At 39.9% G+C, this 14,086-nt stretch overlaps 1 protein-coding gene across 1 annotated transcript in view; it reads right to left on the reverse strand.

Annotated features, from left to right (window-relative positions):
* Positions 1-223: 223 nt before the first annotated feature.
* The window catches only part of met (MET proto-oncogene, receptor tyrosine kinase), a 117,897-nt gene continuing 104,034 nt past the window's right edge, over positions 224-14,086 (reverse strand). Inside the window, exons 16-21 of the mRNA XM_041796027.1 lie at positions 12,450-12,530; positions 8,908-9,089; positions 7,653-7,762; positions 6,833-6,998; positions 6,606-6,742; positions 224-2,440 (exon numbers count right to left, since the gene is read on the reverse strand). Coding sequence (XP_041651961.1) covers positions 2,143-2,440; positions 6,606-6,742; positions 6,833-6,998; positions 7,653-7,762; positions 8,908-9,089; positions 12,450-12,530 — 974 coding nt within the window. The 3' untranslated portion in view covers positions 224-2,142. The remainder of the gene's footprint in view (positions 2,441-6,605; positions 6,743-6,832; positions 6,999-7,652; positions 7,763-8,907; positions 9,090-12,449; positions 12,531-14,086) is intronic.

Raw genomic sequence — 14,086 nt, forward strand, 5'->3', positions numbered from 1 at the left:
TAATCAGGCCTGGGTGTGGCTGGTGAAACTGAACTCAGCTTTCCAAGAACTGTGTTCAATCACAGCTAACTCATGCTTTAATAAGGGGGGGGGGGGGGTATTTTTTCACAAAGGGCCAGATAGTTTGGGATTTTTTTTCCCCCCTTAATAAATAAAAATAAAATTAGTTTGATGATCTGAAACATTTAAGTGTGATAAATATGCAAAAAAAAAAAAAAAAAAAAAAAAAGGAATCAGAAAGGGGGCAAACACTTCTTCATGGCACTGTACATCTTATTCTATAGCCTACATGTTAATGTTGAATTTAAAATGCACCCAGAATAAAATAAAGCCTTATTCTTTCAGCTGAATTGAACAAATACGTGTCTGCTGTACAGTTTCAACTGATTTCCAGTAAATTTATTACATAAAAACTTTTGACAAAGTAACTGCAAATAATTAAATCATTAATAGTCAATAAGATGATTAATTTATGCATTTTTTGTTAAATATTGTATTTACATCCTGAATGTGCATCTAAATTGCAAATGTATGGATCTAAACTTAGCACAAAAAGTAAGAAAATTTGAGTTAGATTATTTCTTTGTTGTAACAATGTGTCATGGCACAAATCTTATACAGTTGGAAAGCCTGTTGATTTCCCTTTAAATGGTGCCACATTTGTAAGGAGCATGCATTTGTGCATGTTACTGCCAAATAGGCAAATATGGATAATGGCATGGGAATATAGGTTTAGGTATGCATGATATACAGATTGTTTGCAGATGTCAGTTGGGACCAACCATAAACAGAAACCTGGTTGTAAGGTTAATAATCTAGATTATTTTTTTTGTATTGACTTGTTGCACAATTGTCATAAAGAGTGAAATACAGATATCACTGATGATCAACCAATTACAAACCCTTGATTTAAAGATTGACACACTTGGGTAAAAACCCTTTGAGGTAAAAGTTTGACTGGAAAATTCTTGATAAAACCTTTATGGGAGAACAACCTCATTGTAAATTTGACTAAAAGTTACTTGATCAATCAAACGTTGGAGATAAACTTTTAGCTCTGGAGTTAAGAGCGCCAAAACCCTTCTGCCCTGCCACTTATGTCCTTTGTGTTTGAGTAATTTTAACACGCACCGATATGCTCTGTGTCAAATAAATTTAGGATACACAAAGCAGAGACTGATCTGACATGCTTAGCGACTCATTAACTGACAGAAAAACCTCCAGGACATGTCTCTCATTTGTTCTCTTTCTTCTCTCCAAGAAAACCTCAACACTTTCAAGAGTGTACATGTTGTCAGAGTGGGACTATTCTGAAATGATGGGATGTTTGGTGGAAAATAAAAGACGCTTCATGTACATTTCAGTCTGGGTATTTTACACAGGTGAGTCACGAAAAGGCTGCTAGACTTCTTTTTATCCAAGCACATTAAGAGCTCATTTTCTTTAGATTTCTCTGCAAATAGCATCCAGTGAACTGCACTCACGGCAGCAGGTTTTTTCCCACCTTCCACCTACACCCTCACCAGCATTTTTTACTCACCCGAGGCGCTACAGTCTATGAAAAAGGCTTCATTTATCTCTCTGAGTGCAGGCGCAGGGCATGCGAGGGAGGTGTACAGTCTTGTTTTTGGCGTGTGGAGGTGGGACGTTTTTTACATGGCCATTTGTCAAACATTCACATTACAGGCAGACCCCAGCCACATCCGGGTGTCGAAGCACATGCCACCCAGAGGAGAGCCTGAAATCTCTCCCTGTGCGGCTACAGCAGTCACTAAGATGGTTTGGATTTATAGTTTTGGGCTTCTGTGACAGTGGCTTTGTCTGCTGGGAGGCTTCGAAGAAGAGCTCCTGTGCCTTCTTATTGTTTTGTAAAGGAACAGGAAGGCTGACATCATGCTCCCCGGGGTCGATGAAAGGTCAGATAGGTTGTCCGAACAAAGTCAATAAAGTCGCCCCCATAGCTCAAGGGGGACTGTTTCTGTTTAAGGTCAATATATGTACATTGAGTGATCAGTCAAAGCGGCAGAAACAGTTTATCCCCCTCAGCATACAGCGTCCAGTGTTTGGCAAGTACATACAGTAGTTCTTCATCACCTCACTGCCTCCCCATGCTCCTTTTCTCAACTGAGTCTTTTTCCTCCTTCAGGTGCAGCACTCTCGCTCCACACGACAAAACAGGGAGGACTGGGTTGGCAGGGACGTTGAGGTGATGGGGTCCGAGGAGGAGAACGGGGAAGAGGAGGAGGGGTCATTTGTGGAGGAGGAGGCGAGGAGGGAGGGGTAAGGGCTCATCTTGTCGATGTTGACGTAGGTGGTGTTGAGCAGGACGTAGTGTTCGCCGCTGAAGCTGGAGAAGATGGCGGAGATGCGGGACACTAGCTCGGAGAAGGAGGGCCGACGCTCTGGCTTCGGGTGCCAGCACTCAATCATCACCGTGTAGCTGGAGGGGGAGAAGAGGAGGAGAAGCTTTAAAACTCAGGGAGGGGACTACAAGCCAACAGCTTTGCCAACAGCACTTTTTTCAGCTGTGTAACTTGGGTTAAACTGGTCTTGGAGCATACAGTTTGTTGCAAACTTGAATGCAGAGACGACCTCTACAATGAGATTCTTATCTGCCTTCATGTGCAGATATCTGTTAACAGGAGTTAATAACATTCTTGATTAACATATGCTGACATGTGTTTGGTTGTGGCATTGTATTAAACACATGATTTGAGCAAACAACCCAAGCATTCAAAAAAAGTCTTACACTGGTGTTACCTTTGATGCAAGACCTCTAAAGAGAAATATCATCTTGCTTTGATGTTTAAGACAGAATATTAGCAAATATGAGGGATGTCCAACACCACCAGTGTGTCTGTAGATGTGAAAACGGTATCTATGAAAAAAATTCACCTCCTTGGATGTTTTACCCTTTTAATGACTTTGCTCAATCATGGCTAATATAAACTAGACAAAAAAACTCCTGAATGTCAAGGTGAAAACAGATGTCTACAAAGTAATGTCAATTAAATAAAACTATGTGATATAAAATAATTGACTGCCTACATTTCACCCCCTTTAAGTCAGTATTTAGTAGAGTCCCCTTTGGCTGCAGCACTGAGTCTGTGTGGATAGGTGTGTATCAGGCCTGCACATCTGGAAACTGCAATGCTACTCCAATCTTCTTTGCAGAACTGCTCAAGCTCTGTCAGGTTGCACAGGAATCATTCAAGTCTACCTCGTTGTCTTTAAAACATTTCTGTGAAACTTTTGTTGAATGCTTCAGGTCGTTGTCTTGCTAGAATAAATCTTCTCTCAAGCTGTAGTCCTCTTGCAGACTGAACAAGATTGTCCTCAATCATCATTCCCACATTCATTTTACTCCCTTCCTTTACTTTCAGGGTTGGCAGCTGAGAAGCATCCCCACAGCATGATGCTGCCACCACCTTGTTTCACAGTGGGGATGGTGTGTTTGTGGTGATGTGCAGTGATTAGTGTCCCCCGTACACAAAATCTTGTCTGCTGGCCATAAAGCACCATTTTGGTCTCATCAGACCAAAGAACTTTCTCCCACTTGACCACGGAGTCTCCCACATGCTTTTTGGTGAACTCTACTCCAGATAGAATGAGTTTTCTTGCTTGGAGCTTGGAGTGTTCTTTTGTCATCATGGTGCAATGGTAGCAAGGAATATTGATAAACTGGACCTTCCAGACACAGGTGTCTTTAAACTACATTCACTTGAGGCACATTTTCTGCACTCAAGTGATCCCCATTTCAACAATTGCGTGACTACTAGCACCAATAGGCTGGACTGTTAAATTAGGTCAGTCACTTTAAAGGGGGTGAATATTTGTACAAACACTTATTTTATCTTATATATTTTTATGGGAGGGGAAGGTGAGGATGGGAAGTGATTCTTTTCTTTTGGTCAAACAGACTGGAACAACAATGTGACATCTATGTTTCATATCATACCTCTAGTATGACATAAAACGGACAAATATTCCACATAAACACATCTACTGTGTAGCGAGTCTTATTTCCACCCCTCTACAGATGTGATGCTCCATTTCTTCTGACTCCTGTAGCAGCATGAAATGCCTTTTCTTCTCTAAAAAAGTTTCTTTCCTATTTAGAAATAAATCATCCGTCAGGAACCTTTTAACCCTGATATCTGAGCAACAAATTTGTTTTCACCTCTATCAGGATGACTTCATTCTCATTGCTACATTAAACACTGGAAGTGAATTCCATTAAACAGTAGGTTATTACTCACTCACTGCTGCTGTGCATAAAAAAATGAAACTCTCTTACAAAGGCTTATCATTCCGATGTGCCTCAAAGATAAATTTGACTTTCACACCTTCAATAAATCATTTTTATCATTTAGCAACAAAACTCTGCAGTCTGTCAGAAGTTGACAGATATTTCTATTATTCTTCTTTCCCTCTAACTTGGCATCCTTAAAAATGAAGAAAAATGGCTCCATCACAACAAGCCTGAGCTGTGTGCCAGCGTCTGCTATCACTGAAACACCCAGCCAACAGCCAGGAGTGAGGAATTACGGGAATGTTTGCAGACGTGCATCACCTCCTGACATCTCTGTTTAATTTACAGCTTGGGAACTTTGGGCCTCTTCCTCCCTCACCTGAAGACTCCCACTCCCCTCTAATTTCCACACAGACACTGCAGACAGGCAGGGAACACCTCACAGTGTTATCTGCATGGTGTGAGATCACTTTTGGCCTTCGTTGAGGACCCCTGGGTCAGAGTTTAATTGATAAGAGCATTTACTGGAGGAAATGCATTGCCGTTATTCAGTGGGAATTTTAACAAATTTATCTGTATGTTCTGCTTTGTTATATGAAGCTTAAGTAGAACTTTTTAAAGAACATTTGACCCATGACTGTGATGATACTTAATCTTTAAGGTCATTCATAAATTCACTTTTTTTTTCTTTCTGACCTCCTGTGCATTAGTACATCCTCCTGCACTCTCAGGTCCTCTTTCATCCAACTTCCTGTATAATCTGCTGACTTGACTACTACTGGATCTAGAGCCTCTAGCTGCTCCGCTCCCAACATCTGGAACACCCTCCCAGCAGGCATCCATGCTGACTCTTATTCCATTTTCAAACTTCTTCCCAAAACCCTTCATACTTTTGATACATATTGCTTCTTAATTGTGTTTTTAATCATAATTCAAGTTCCTTGACAGTAACTTGGCAGAGCAGATAGATTTGTTTCACACATGCATCAGGCAAACCTCTTATGGACAGTGTTTGGGAAAGAGCAGAGCCTTTGAAAAAAACTCAGAGGGGGATAGGATGAATGTTCTGTCACATCTTTACGGGCCAATCAGAGCAACAAAACACGTGACGTTGTTGCCGCTACCGAGGTGTAAACTCCACAGAAAACTGCATAAGGCGAATCATGGCGACTGAAGACATGTCAGTACACAACTTTTGTTGTTTTGAGAAGAAAAAAACTCACTGCTATTCTTTGTTCTTATTTTAATGAAGAAATGTTGTAAATTTCGGATAAAACTGGTGCTTTAGCAGCATCCACGCTAATGTCTTCTGTCAAATCTGCACCGTCCTCTAGTTGCTGCTTGCTTACATCCGAACTCCGCTGCGCCTGAAAGTTCTGCCCCTTGACACAGACTGGTCCAGTCACTCTCTAACCGGGCCCTAACGGTTCAGATGGGAGCTTTGCAAGATGGATTCGCCAGTGAGAAACATGGAAACGGGCGTATCCATCTGCTTTGCAAGGTTAGCTTGACAGTGGTTTCATAGCTATTTCCTTTTTCTATAATCTTGCTATTTCTTTTTGCAGCCAAACATTGAGACAAGTTCCTTGTGTAAAACTAATTTGCAATAAACCTAATTCCAATTATTTTCGGAATTAGCGCTTAGGACAGCCCCCGAAACGCAGCAAATGTAGCTCCATTAGCTGCGTAAATTAGCTACGAAGCTAATGTAGCTAATGTAGCTGGAGCTAAGCCCAAAAAGCAGCTATGTATATACACTATCCTTGTAGCTAAGTTACCTTAAGCTATGTTTGCTTAAGCTCATGTTACAAAGCAGCCATGTAGGCTACATAGCTATGCTTTAAGCTACATTATCTATATAGCTGTGTTAGCTACATTTGCCAAAGCTCATATTAATGAAGCTAACTTACACTTAACGTGTTTTAAACTCATGCTGATGTAAACGATAGATGGTTGAAACTTTACAGGGTTTTATCTATGATTTCCATTGTTTACACAGCTCACTGTTTCTCCTGCTGCTCCTTCTGGACTCCAGGATCTAACCCTTTTTTGTGATGGATTTAAGTTCAGAACTACAGTGCTTCACTCACACTTGCTGAACCCTGACAGTTTAATAGAAGAAAATGACAGGTGAGAATTTGTAGGTAGTAGAATCTTTCATGGGCTACAGGGACAGTTTCTTGGCTTACTCACTACATTACAAGCCATGGAAAAGGACATCAGCCATGTACTAATAGTCAAGCTACAGCTAAGTTCCTCATATGTTTTTCCACTATGTCCCCATCCATAAGACCCTAACCTGAATTCTAGTGTACATGTGATTATTTGTAATTGTGTGTATTTGTGTACTCACAGTGCGTCAGGGCAGAACTCAGGCTGCAGCAGCCTCCTCCCCTGCAGGAGGAACACGGTGATGTCAAAAGAGTTCACATCAGAATAGGGTGGGGCTCCACGGGTCATCAGTTCCCACAGCAACACGCCAAATGACCACTAAAGGAAAAACAATGACATCAAATACTTATCAAAGGATTACCCTTTTTACTAACACTTTAAAAAAAGATTGTGGATCTGATTCCTCACCACGTCAGACTTGGTGGTGAACTTGTGTGTCTGCAGACTCTCCAGAGCCATCCACTTAACGGGCAGCTTGACTCCACTTTTGTTGTGGACGCTGTAATATTCTTTATCATAGATGTCTCGGGCCAGGCCAAAGTCTGCCACCTTCACTGTGTAGCTCTCATCCAGCCTGTCACGGTAAAAGAGGAATTATTAGGAATTAATTGCTGTATTTTAATCATATAATTACAATTTATCAGCTTTTATACTCTCTTTAACTTTCATTTAATTCAGCAAATGTCTCAAACTATTTTCCCTTTTTCTGCTGTCTGAAAATCTTTGACCTTACGTTGTTGTATATCATTAAATATTTTCTTGTGTTACATTTTGACCTGTATTTTTTTGGTCGGACAGCTGTAATGTAGAAAGAAAACACACATATTTACTACTAAATTACCATAAACAAAAGTAAAATAAAGTTTCTTTCAGTTGGTCTCTCAGACCTCTATAGTAGATTTTGTCTATTAAGCTTTTTACATCCATATATTCTTTCAAAGGCACATTTTTAAATTGGTAATTTATCTAAATCTGTCTTAAATTTTGCACATAATCTGTGTGTTGCATATTATGTAAGATATTGTTAAATAAATAAGAGTCTGAAGAGCCACTCTCAACCACTGTCATGAATGCTTTCTGAGCATATGCTGTATTATGCTTTTTATTCACTACCGTTCCACTTGTCCTTCTTTCCCTGCTGCATTTAACTGTTTTAATATGCATTGAAGCTTACTCTACCTATAACTGACCTGAAATAAATACTGGATACACTGATCCATAAACTTACATGCAGTTTCTGGCAGCAAGGTCTCTGTGGACAAACTTCTTGCTGGCCAAATACTCCATCCCTCTGGCCACCTGCAGCCCAAAGCCCATCAGGTCCTTCACTGTTGGGTTCTAAAGGGAAAGAAAAACATCAGAGGATTGCATTTCTTTTCAAATTTGTGCTTTCACTACTGATCTGTCGAGGGTGTAATTTTGGTTTCAACTGCTACCACTTTTTTGCTAATCATCAACAATGTAATAGAGAAGAAACACTACATGGACGAGAGTATTTGGCCGCCTGCACATAACACCATCAGGAACTGTAATCAGATTGTATTCAAATGCATGTACTTCAATATGGGGTTGCACCCCGTTTTGCAGTTATGACAGCTTTGACTCTTCTTGGAAGGCTTTCCACAAGATTTAAAGTGTTTCTGTGGGAATTTGTGCCCATTCATTCTGTAGGGCATTTATGAGGCTGGGTAAAAATGCTTGTTGAGAAGGCTTGGCTCACAATCTCCATTCCAGTTCATCACAAAGAGGCATGATGGGGTTGAGGTCAAGTCTCTGTAAGGCCAGTCAAGTTCTTCCACATCAAAGTCTTTAAACAATGTCATTATTGACCTTGTTTTGTGCACTGGGGCACAGACATGTTAGAATAGAAAAGGGCTTTCCCCAAATTGTTGCCACATAGTTGGAAGCATAGCACTGTCCAAAATGTCTTGATATGTTTAAGTGTTAAAATTGCACTTTACTGCAGATAAGGGGTCTAGCCCAAACCCTGAAAAACAGTCCCATACCATTATCCCTCCTTCACCAAACATCACAGCTGACACAGTACAGTCAGGCAGGAATCTCTCTCCTATCCCATCTGGCCCATCTGACTGGCAAACAGAGAAGTGTGACTTGTCCCTCCAGGGAGCACGGTTTCATCGCTCCTCAGTCCAGTGTCAGTGTGCTTTGCACCGCTTCATCTGTGCTTGGCATGTTTACATTAATGCCAGTGGAAGTTCAGACCTCTTCAGGTATGGAATCAGCAGAGCGTTGGTGTCTTTTATGCACCACACGCCTTAGCAGTCATTGGTCAATGGTCTAATTGAAACACCTAAATTCAATAATTAACAGCTGTAGCCAAATACTTTGTCCATACAGTGTAATCAGGTGCCTACAGGAAGATTTTTGCTCAAAAAGAGAAGAATGGGCACAGGAATCCTTACAATGTCCTCAAGGCACATACAGTGTATAATCAATGTTGGAATGAAACATTGCAAACATACATGTCCCTCATCTCTGATGAAGTTTCTCAGGTCTCCATGCTTCATATAAGGCAGAACCACCAGCGGTGAGCCCTCTGGAGGCAGACAGATTCCCAGCAGAGAGAGGACGTTTGGATGGCTGAAGTCCTTCATGATGATCCCCTCCTTCAGGAACTGGGACACCTCCTCCAGATCTGTGATGCCTTAGAGAAAAAGAAAATCACATTAAGACATTTTGAAGATAAAACACCATAACAGACTAGATGAGGTAAGGAAAGAAAGAGTTGACGTAATATTTCAAAAGAAGACAGGTACTGAGGAAGGTCATTTTCTTATACCTTTGGGAATGAAAAAAGATAATGGTAATAAAGTAAAAAATAAAAGTACCCTCTCTGAATATCCTCACCCAGACTTGACCCATACTAACCCCCATTTGCCAATTGCATGCCTGCCTCTGATGTCCTGCACTTTAGCCCTACTGACTCAGCTGTAATCTGGTTAGAGATGGAAGCTCCTTAGGCCTGAAGAAACCATATGATTGGCCTTTCTTTATATCCTGAAGACAGATGATGACAGTTGTCTCAGAATCTTACTGTGCAAATTAGGCAGCAGATTGCACTTTTGCTGTTTAAGGATCCTTATGTTTGTATCATACACCTACCATGTGTCCTTTTAATGGTAATATTGGGTAAAATGCCTCAATTTATGGTGTCAAATATAACAAAAGGATGTTAAAACAATGATTGGTTGCCCTTTGAATTCACTAAACTTAATAAAAGGCCTTTTTCCCAGAGGACAGAACCCTAGCAGGTTGAGTGTATTTGGTCTCTCTATTGAGCTCCCCTCCATATTTCTCCAGCATCAATCTCCCTGCACCCATCTGACAGGTTACATGATTAGGGGAGACCCTAACGTCATCCTCACCATCAGATGCTCATTCATCACCATCAGCTCAGCTGAAAAAGATTCATCACTTTGAAGAGATGAGATCCTTAATTTAATTCAAGCAACGTGATATCATACGATGATATGCAGTTTAAAATGAGGAGGGATGTAATAATTTCAGTTGGATGAAACCACCTTTGTAGAAAAAGAGCATGTTGATTGAGTGGATTTTAAGGCTGACAGCCTAAAAAGCAAGAGCCTTTGAGCCAAATCATTAAAGGATAAACTGTCACTTTAAACCAGACATCAGGAGGCCAGGTATGTTTTTTTTAACATTAACTCACATCTATTTTTTCTTGCTACAATTTTTTTATGACCCTGAATGCTTTACAGACACAGCAATGAAAGTTTCTGTGTAGTAAAAGTCAAAGCAAAATAATAGAACACAATTTAACTGCAGTTTTCCCTAACATTAGACGAAATCTAATGAACAGTAATGATGGAATGAAAGGGTTTGTTCAGTAGAAGTGGGAAAGAGTTCAGAGCAGGATCAGCTGTTTTATTATTAGGTGAACTGGGAGTGTAAAAGACAGCCAGTTGAAACCAATCAGTGGATTTGGATTAGGAGAAATCTTGCCTGTTCATGGCAAAACCAAGGAGGATATAGTGCACTATATGGTGCAGTGATTTTTAAACATTTTTGGCCCAAGGCACCTAAGATCAAGCCAAAATCTCAAGGCACATCATCTTCATATCCATGCATAATTGCCTCTTTAAATGTTCTTTTAGTATTTTAGGTGCTGTATAGTCATAGTAAGAATGCATGGCTGTTCAAATTCCATTTAGGAACAACTGTATTGCTAAAAGTACATACTAATACTAACATTTTTGCAGTGTACATTTCAGCTGAATCAGCCTTTATCACATGTTGTTTATTTAAACAATCTATTGTAACAAATCCAAAATTTCTCATACCCATTATAAGTCATTTTTACACAAAATTATCAAAAAATATTAAACAAAAGCACAATAAGACAACATTAAAAATACTACAGAGAACTTCAGCTTTCCAAGTAGTTGCCCAATGTATTTTTTTTTATACCTGTATAGTGATAATAATCACACAAAGTTGTACAAATTCCTCAGGCACACCTAGACTTGCCTCAAGGCACACCAGTGTGCCTCACCACAACATTTGAGAACCACTAATATGGTGAATAGGGAGTGACTTTGGACACAGCTGAGTGCTGCAGTCCAGGTGTTTATATCAGCTTGTCACAGCTGGCTCTAATCAGGGCAATCAGCCCACACACACCTGGCACTGCACTGATTGACTCACTCAGTGCAGTGAGCAGGGTGTATTCCTACAAAAGTGCTGTAGTTGATTTTGTGTATATTCTTCTTCACGCTGTATTTTTTAATCGTGTCTGACTTCCATCCATTTTTAATTGGGTCTTATTTTACTGTTGTCCTTGAGTACGCCGTCTTCTGTGGGCTCCTTTGGCAAAACGAATTTCCCCTTGTGGGACAATAAAGCGAATCTAAACCCGAGGTAAAGCTCTTGCCCAAACAGGCTCCTTAACCTAGCTCAACCTTCCCTGTCTGTCTCTCACCTTCTCTTCCCACATGAAAATAGGGTCATAGTGAGAGATCGTGCCTACAGACTAATCCATCGCAGATGAACTCAAGCCAAGACAGGTCTCTCTCTGGTGCAACGTCTCTCTACAGATGTTTCTGTTTTTTTTCTTTTTTCTGTAATGATTTCTTTGCCATTTTCCATGGGTAATGTTGGCTTCAGGAATAGTTGTATTGTTGCTACCTGGAGCTTGCATGTACAGAGCCTCTACTAAAGGTGGCATTGCCGTTAAGGCTGTGATGGCCCTACAGTAGAGTATGAAAGATAAAGGAGGCCAGTGTGTGGATAAGGTAGGTGAAGAGAACTAGCATGCAGAAAGGATGGCTCTGGGATGCTGGAGCTTATTGTCAATCCTTACAAGAGGTTATGGGACTACTTGGATGAAACATCAGTGTAGGGAGGTTTCCTCTTGACAACCCTGATGCTGCGCCTGCTTTTGCAGCCAATTGGTCTACCACGGTGGATTTATGGGGGCTAATAAAAGGCCATAACTGGGTTTAAGAACCTCTTCACTGGCCACTCATCCTTTCATTAGGGCACATGCATCTTGTGTTAATCAAATATTTTTTGTTTTTCATCTTCCAACCTTTGGAAAGACTAAATGTGCCAAAAACTATTGAATAAATACCATTAAACTAGTCAGGTTGCCTGGCAAGATCACGATCTTGATTTCTGAGCAGTAAAAATGTATTGATATTAAATTTCTATTTACACCTACAAGGCATTGCTAGTCTAGTTCACACGCTTGACAGTGGAATAATGGCAAAAGTCAGAGTCATCACTGAAATTTCTAGAATGACTGCAAACAGTGGTTTCAGTGGTGAGCATGTTGTCCTTTGCCTTTTTAACTTTGACAACAAAACCTGAACTTCGAGACAAATTTGAAAGCGCTTCCCTCAGGGAATTTAGAGATATTGTGTTTGAAACAAAGGCACTGAGGAGCATTTGGACATGACAGAGTTTGTACATGAAGCACATTGTTTTTTGCAGCTTCCTTCATGTCTAAGGGATTTCTCTGAAATATTCAAGGGTCCATACTTACGGTTCAGGGACTTGACTGCACAGTGTTGCTTCTGCCCATCTGGTTCCAGCAGAGTTCCATGGAAAACACAACCAAAGTGACCTGCAGGTTACAACAAGACATATTAGTCAGAATTATTTAGCATCAGTGACTTATAGTGCTCCTGTTTCAACCTGTAAATGCCCTCCAAATACATCCTGCCCACACAAAGTAAGCCTCTAGTTAGAGAGAAAGATCGGAAACAGTGACACATGAAGCACAGCTCTTTCAGTCTCATGAAATCGAGGTCTGATGTGAAGCAGGTAAACAATGGCAGCTTAGCACATGTCAGATTTGTTAATACATCTGGGTGTTCACCAATGATGAAGTGTGTTATATTGAATTTTCCGGCTCACATGTTTTAAGAAGTAACATGTTTGTTGGCAGACCACCATGCTTAAAATCAGATTCATCTGGCAGGGAGATTCTTGCTCCAACAACAGTCAATGCAGTTGAGTCCTTGGCTATCAGAGCAAAAAGTACATGAACCCACACTGCATATCCATCACCTTAATAAGCCACAGTAGGTCTGGAACAGCATAGCCAAGCTGGGGACACATTAGGTCATTTCTACCGACTTTCTTGGGTGTGAACTGCATCTCCTGAGCACCCAAGAAACCAATGAGTGAATCCAGAGATTGAACATTAGAAGCTGGCAAGTTACCACCATGATGTCACCTACTGCTTTGTGTGGACTAATGCCCTCATGTTCAGAATTTGGCAGCTTGGCTGATCCCAGAGATGGGCAATATATAACATATATATATATATATACATACATATATGTGTATATATATATATATATATATATATATATATAAACATGTTTTCTTTTAATTGACATTACTTTGTAGAAATCTGCTTTGACCTTAAAGAGTTTTTTTTGTATGTTTAAAAAAGCCACTGAGATTGATTTGTAAAATCAATAAAAGGGTGAAACATCCTAGTACAGGAAGTACAGGATTGTCAAACTCATATTGAGTCTGGGGCCAGATTTGCTCCAGTGAGATACCCCAAGGGTTGGACTATTTAGGCCAGGAGTGTGAAAGTCAATTGGGGATTCTGAATTTAGGCCTAATCTAAGAGCCTAACAAGGTCGACACTTAAACATAAATTGTCACCCTCATTTTCACCATTAGTAAAATATGCAAAAATAAATTAATACCTAACACTGACAAAAAAGATGAAAAAAGTCAAAATGATAAGTTTGTAGGCTCAAAGTCTGAGATAAAAAGTCCAACTTATGAGTTCAAAAGGTCAAAAGATTAAATTTAAAGGCAAAACAATGTTTTTAAAATGCAAATATATTATAGAAAGTCAAAATCACAAGTTTAAAAGGTTAAAAAAATGACCTAGCATTTTAAATTGTAAATGTTGAAGGTCAAAATAGGTCAAAACATGAAAAAAGTCAAAATCATAAGTTTAAGTCAGAGCTGTGAGATGCAAAATTAAAAATATATAATGACAACATTAATTTCTTTTCCTACCTTCCTTACTTTTATCTAATTACTTGTACTCTTTACTTTTTCTGATTTGTATCATTTAACAAAGATTTTTTAAATCATCAAGGTTAAATTGACGCGTTTATACTGGAGGAAATCTGCAGACCTCATAGTGGT

The sequence above is a fragment of the Cheilinus undulatus genome, linkage group 9 (assembly GCF_018320785.1).
Source record: "Cheilinus undulatus linkage group 9, ASM1832078v1, whole genome shotgun sequence".
NCBI lineage: Eukaryota > Metazoa > Chordata > Actinopteri > Labriformes > Labridae > Cheilinus > Cheilinus undulatus.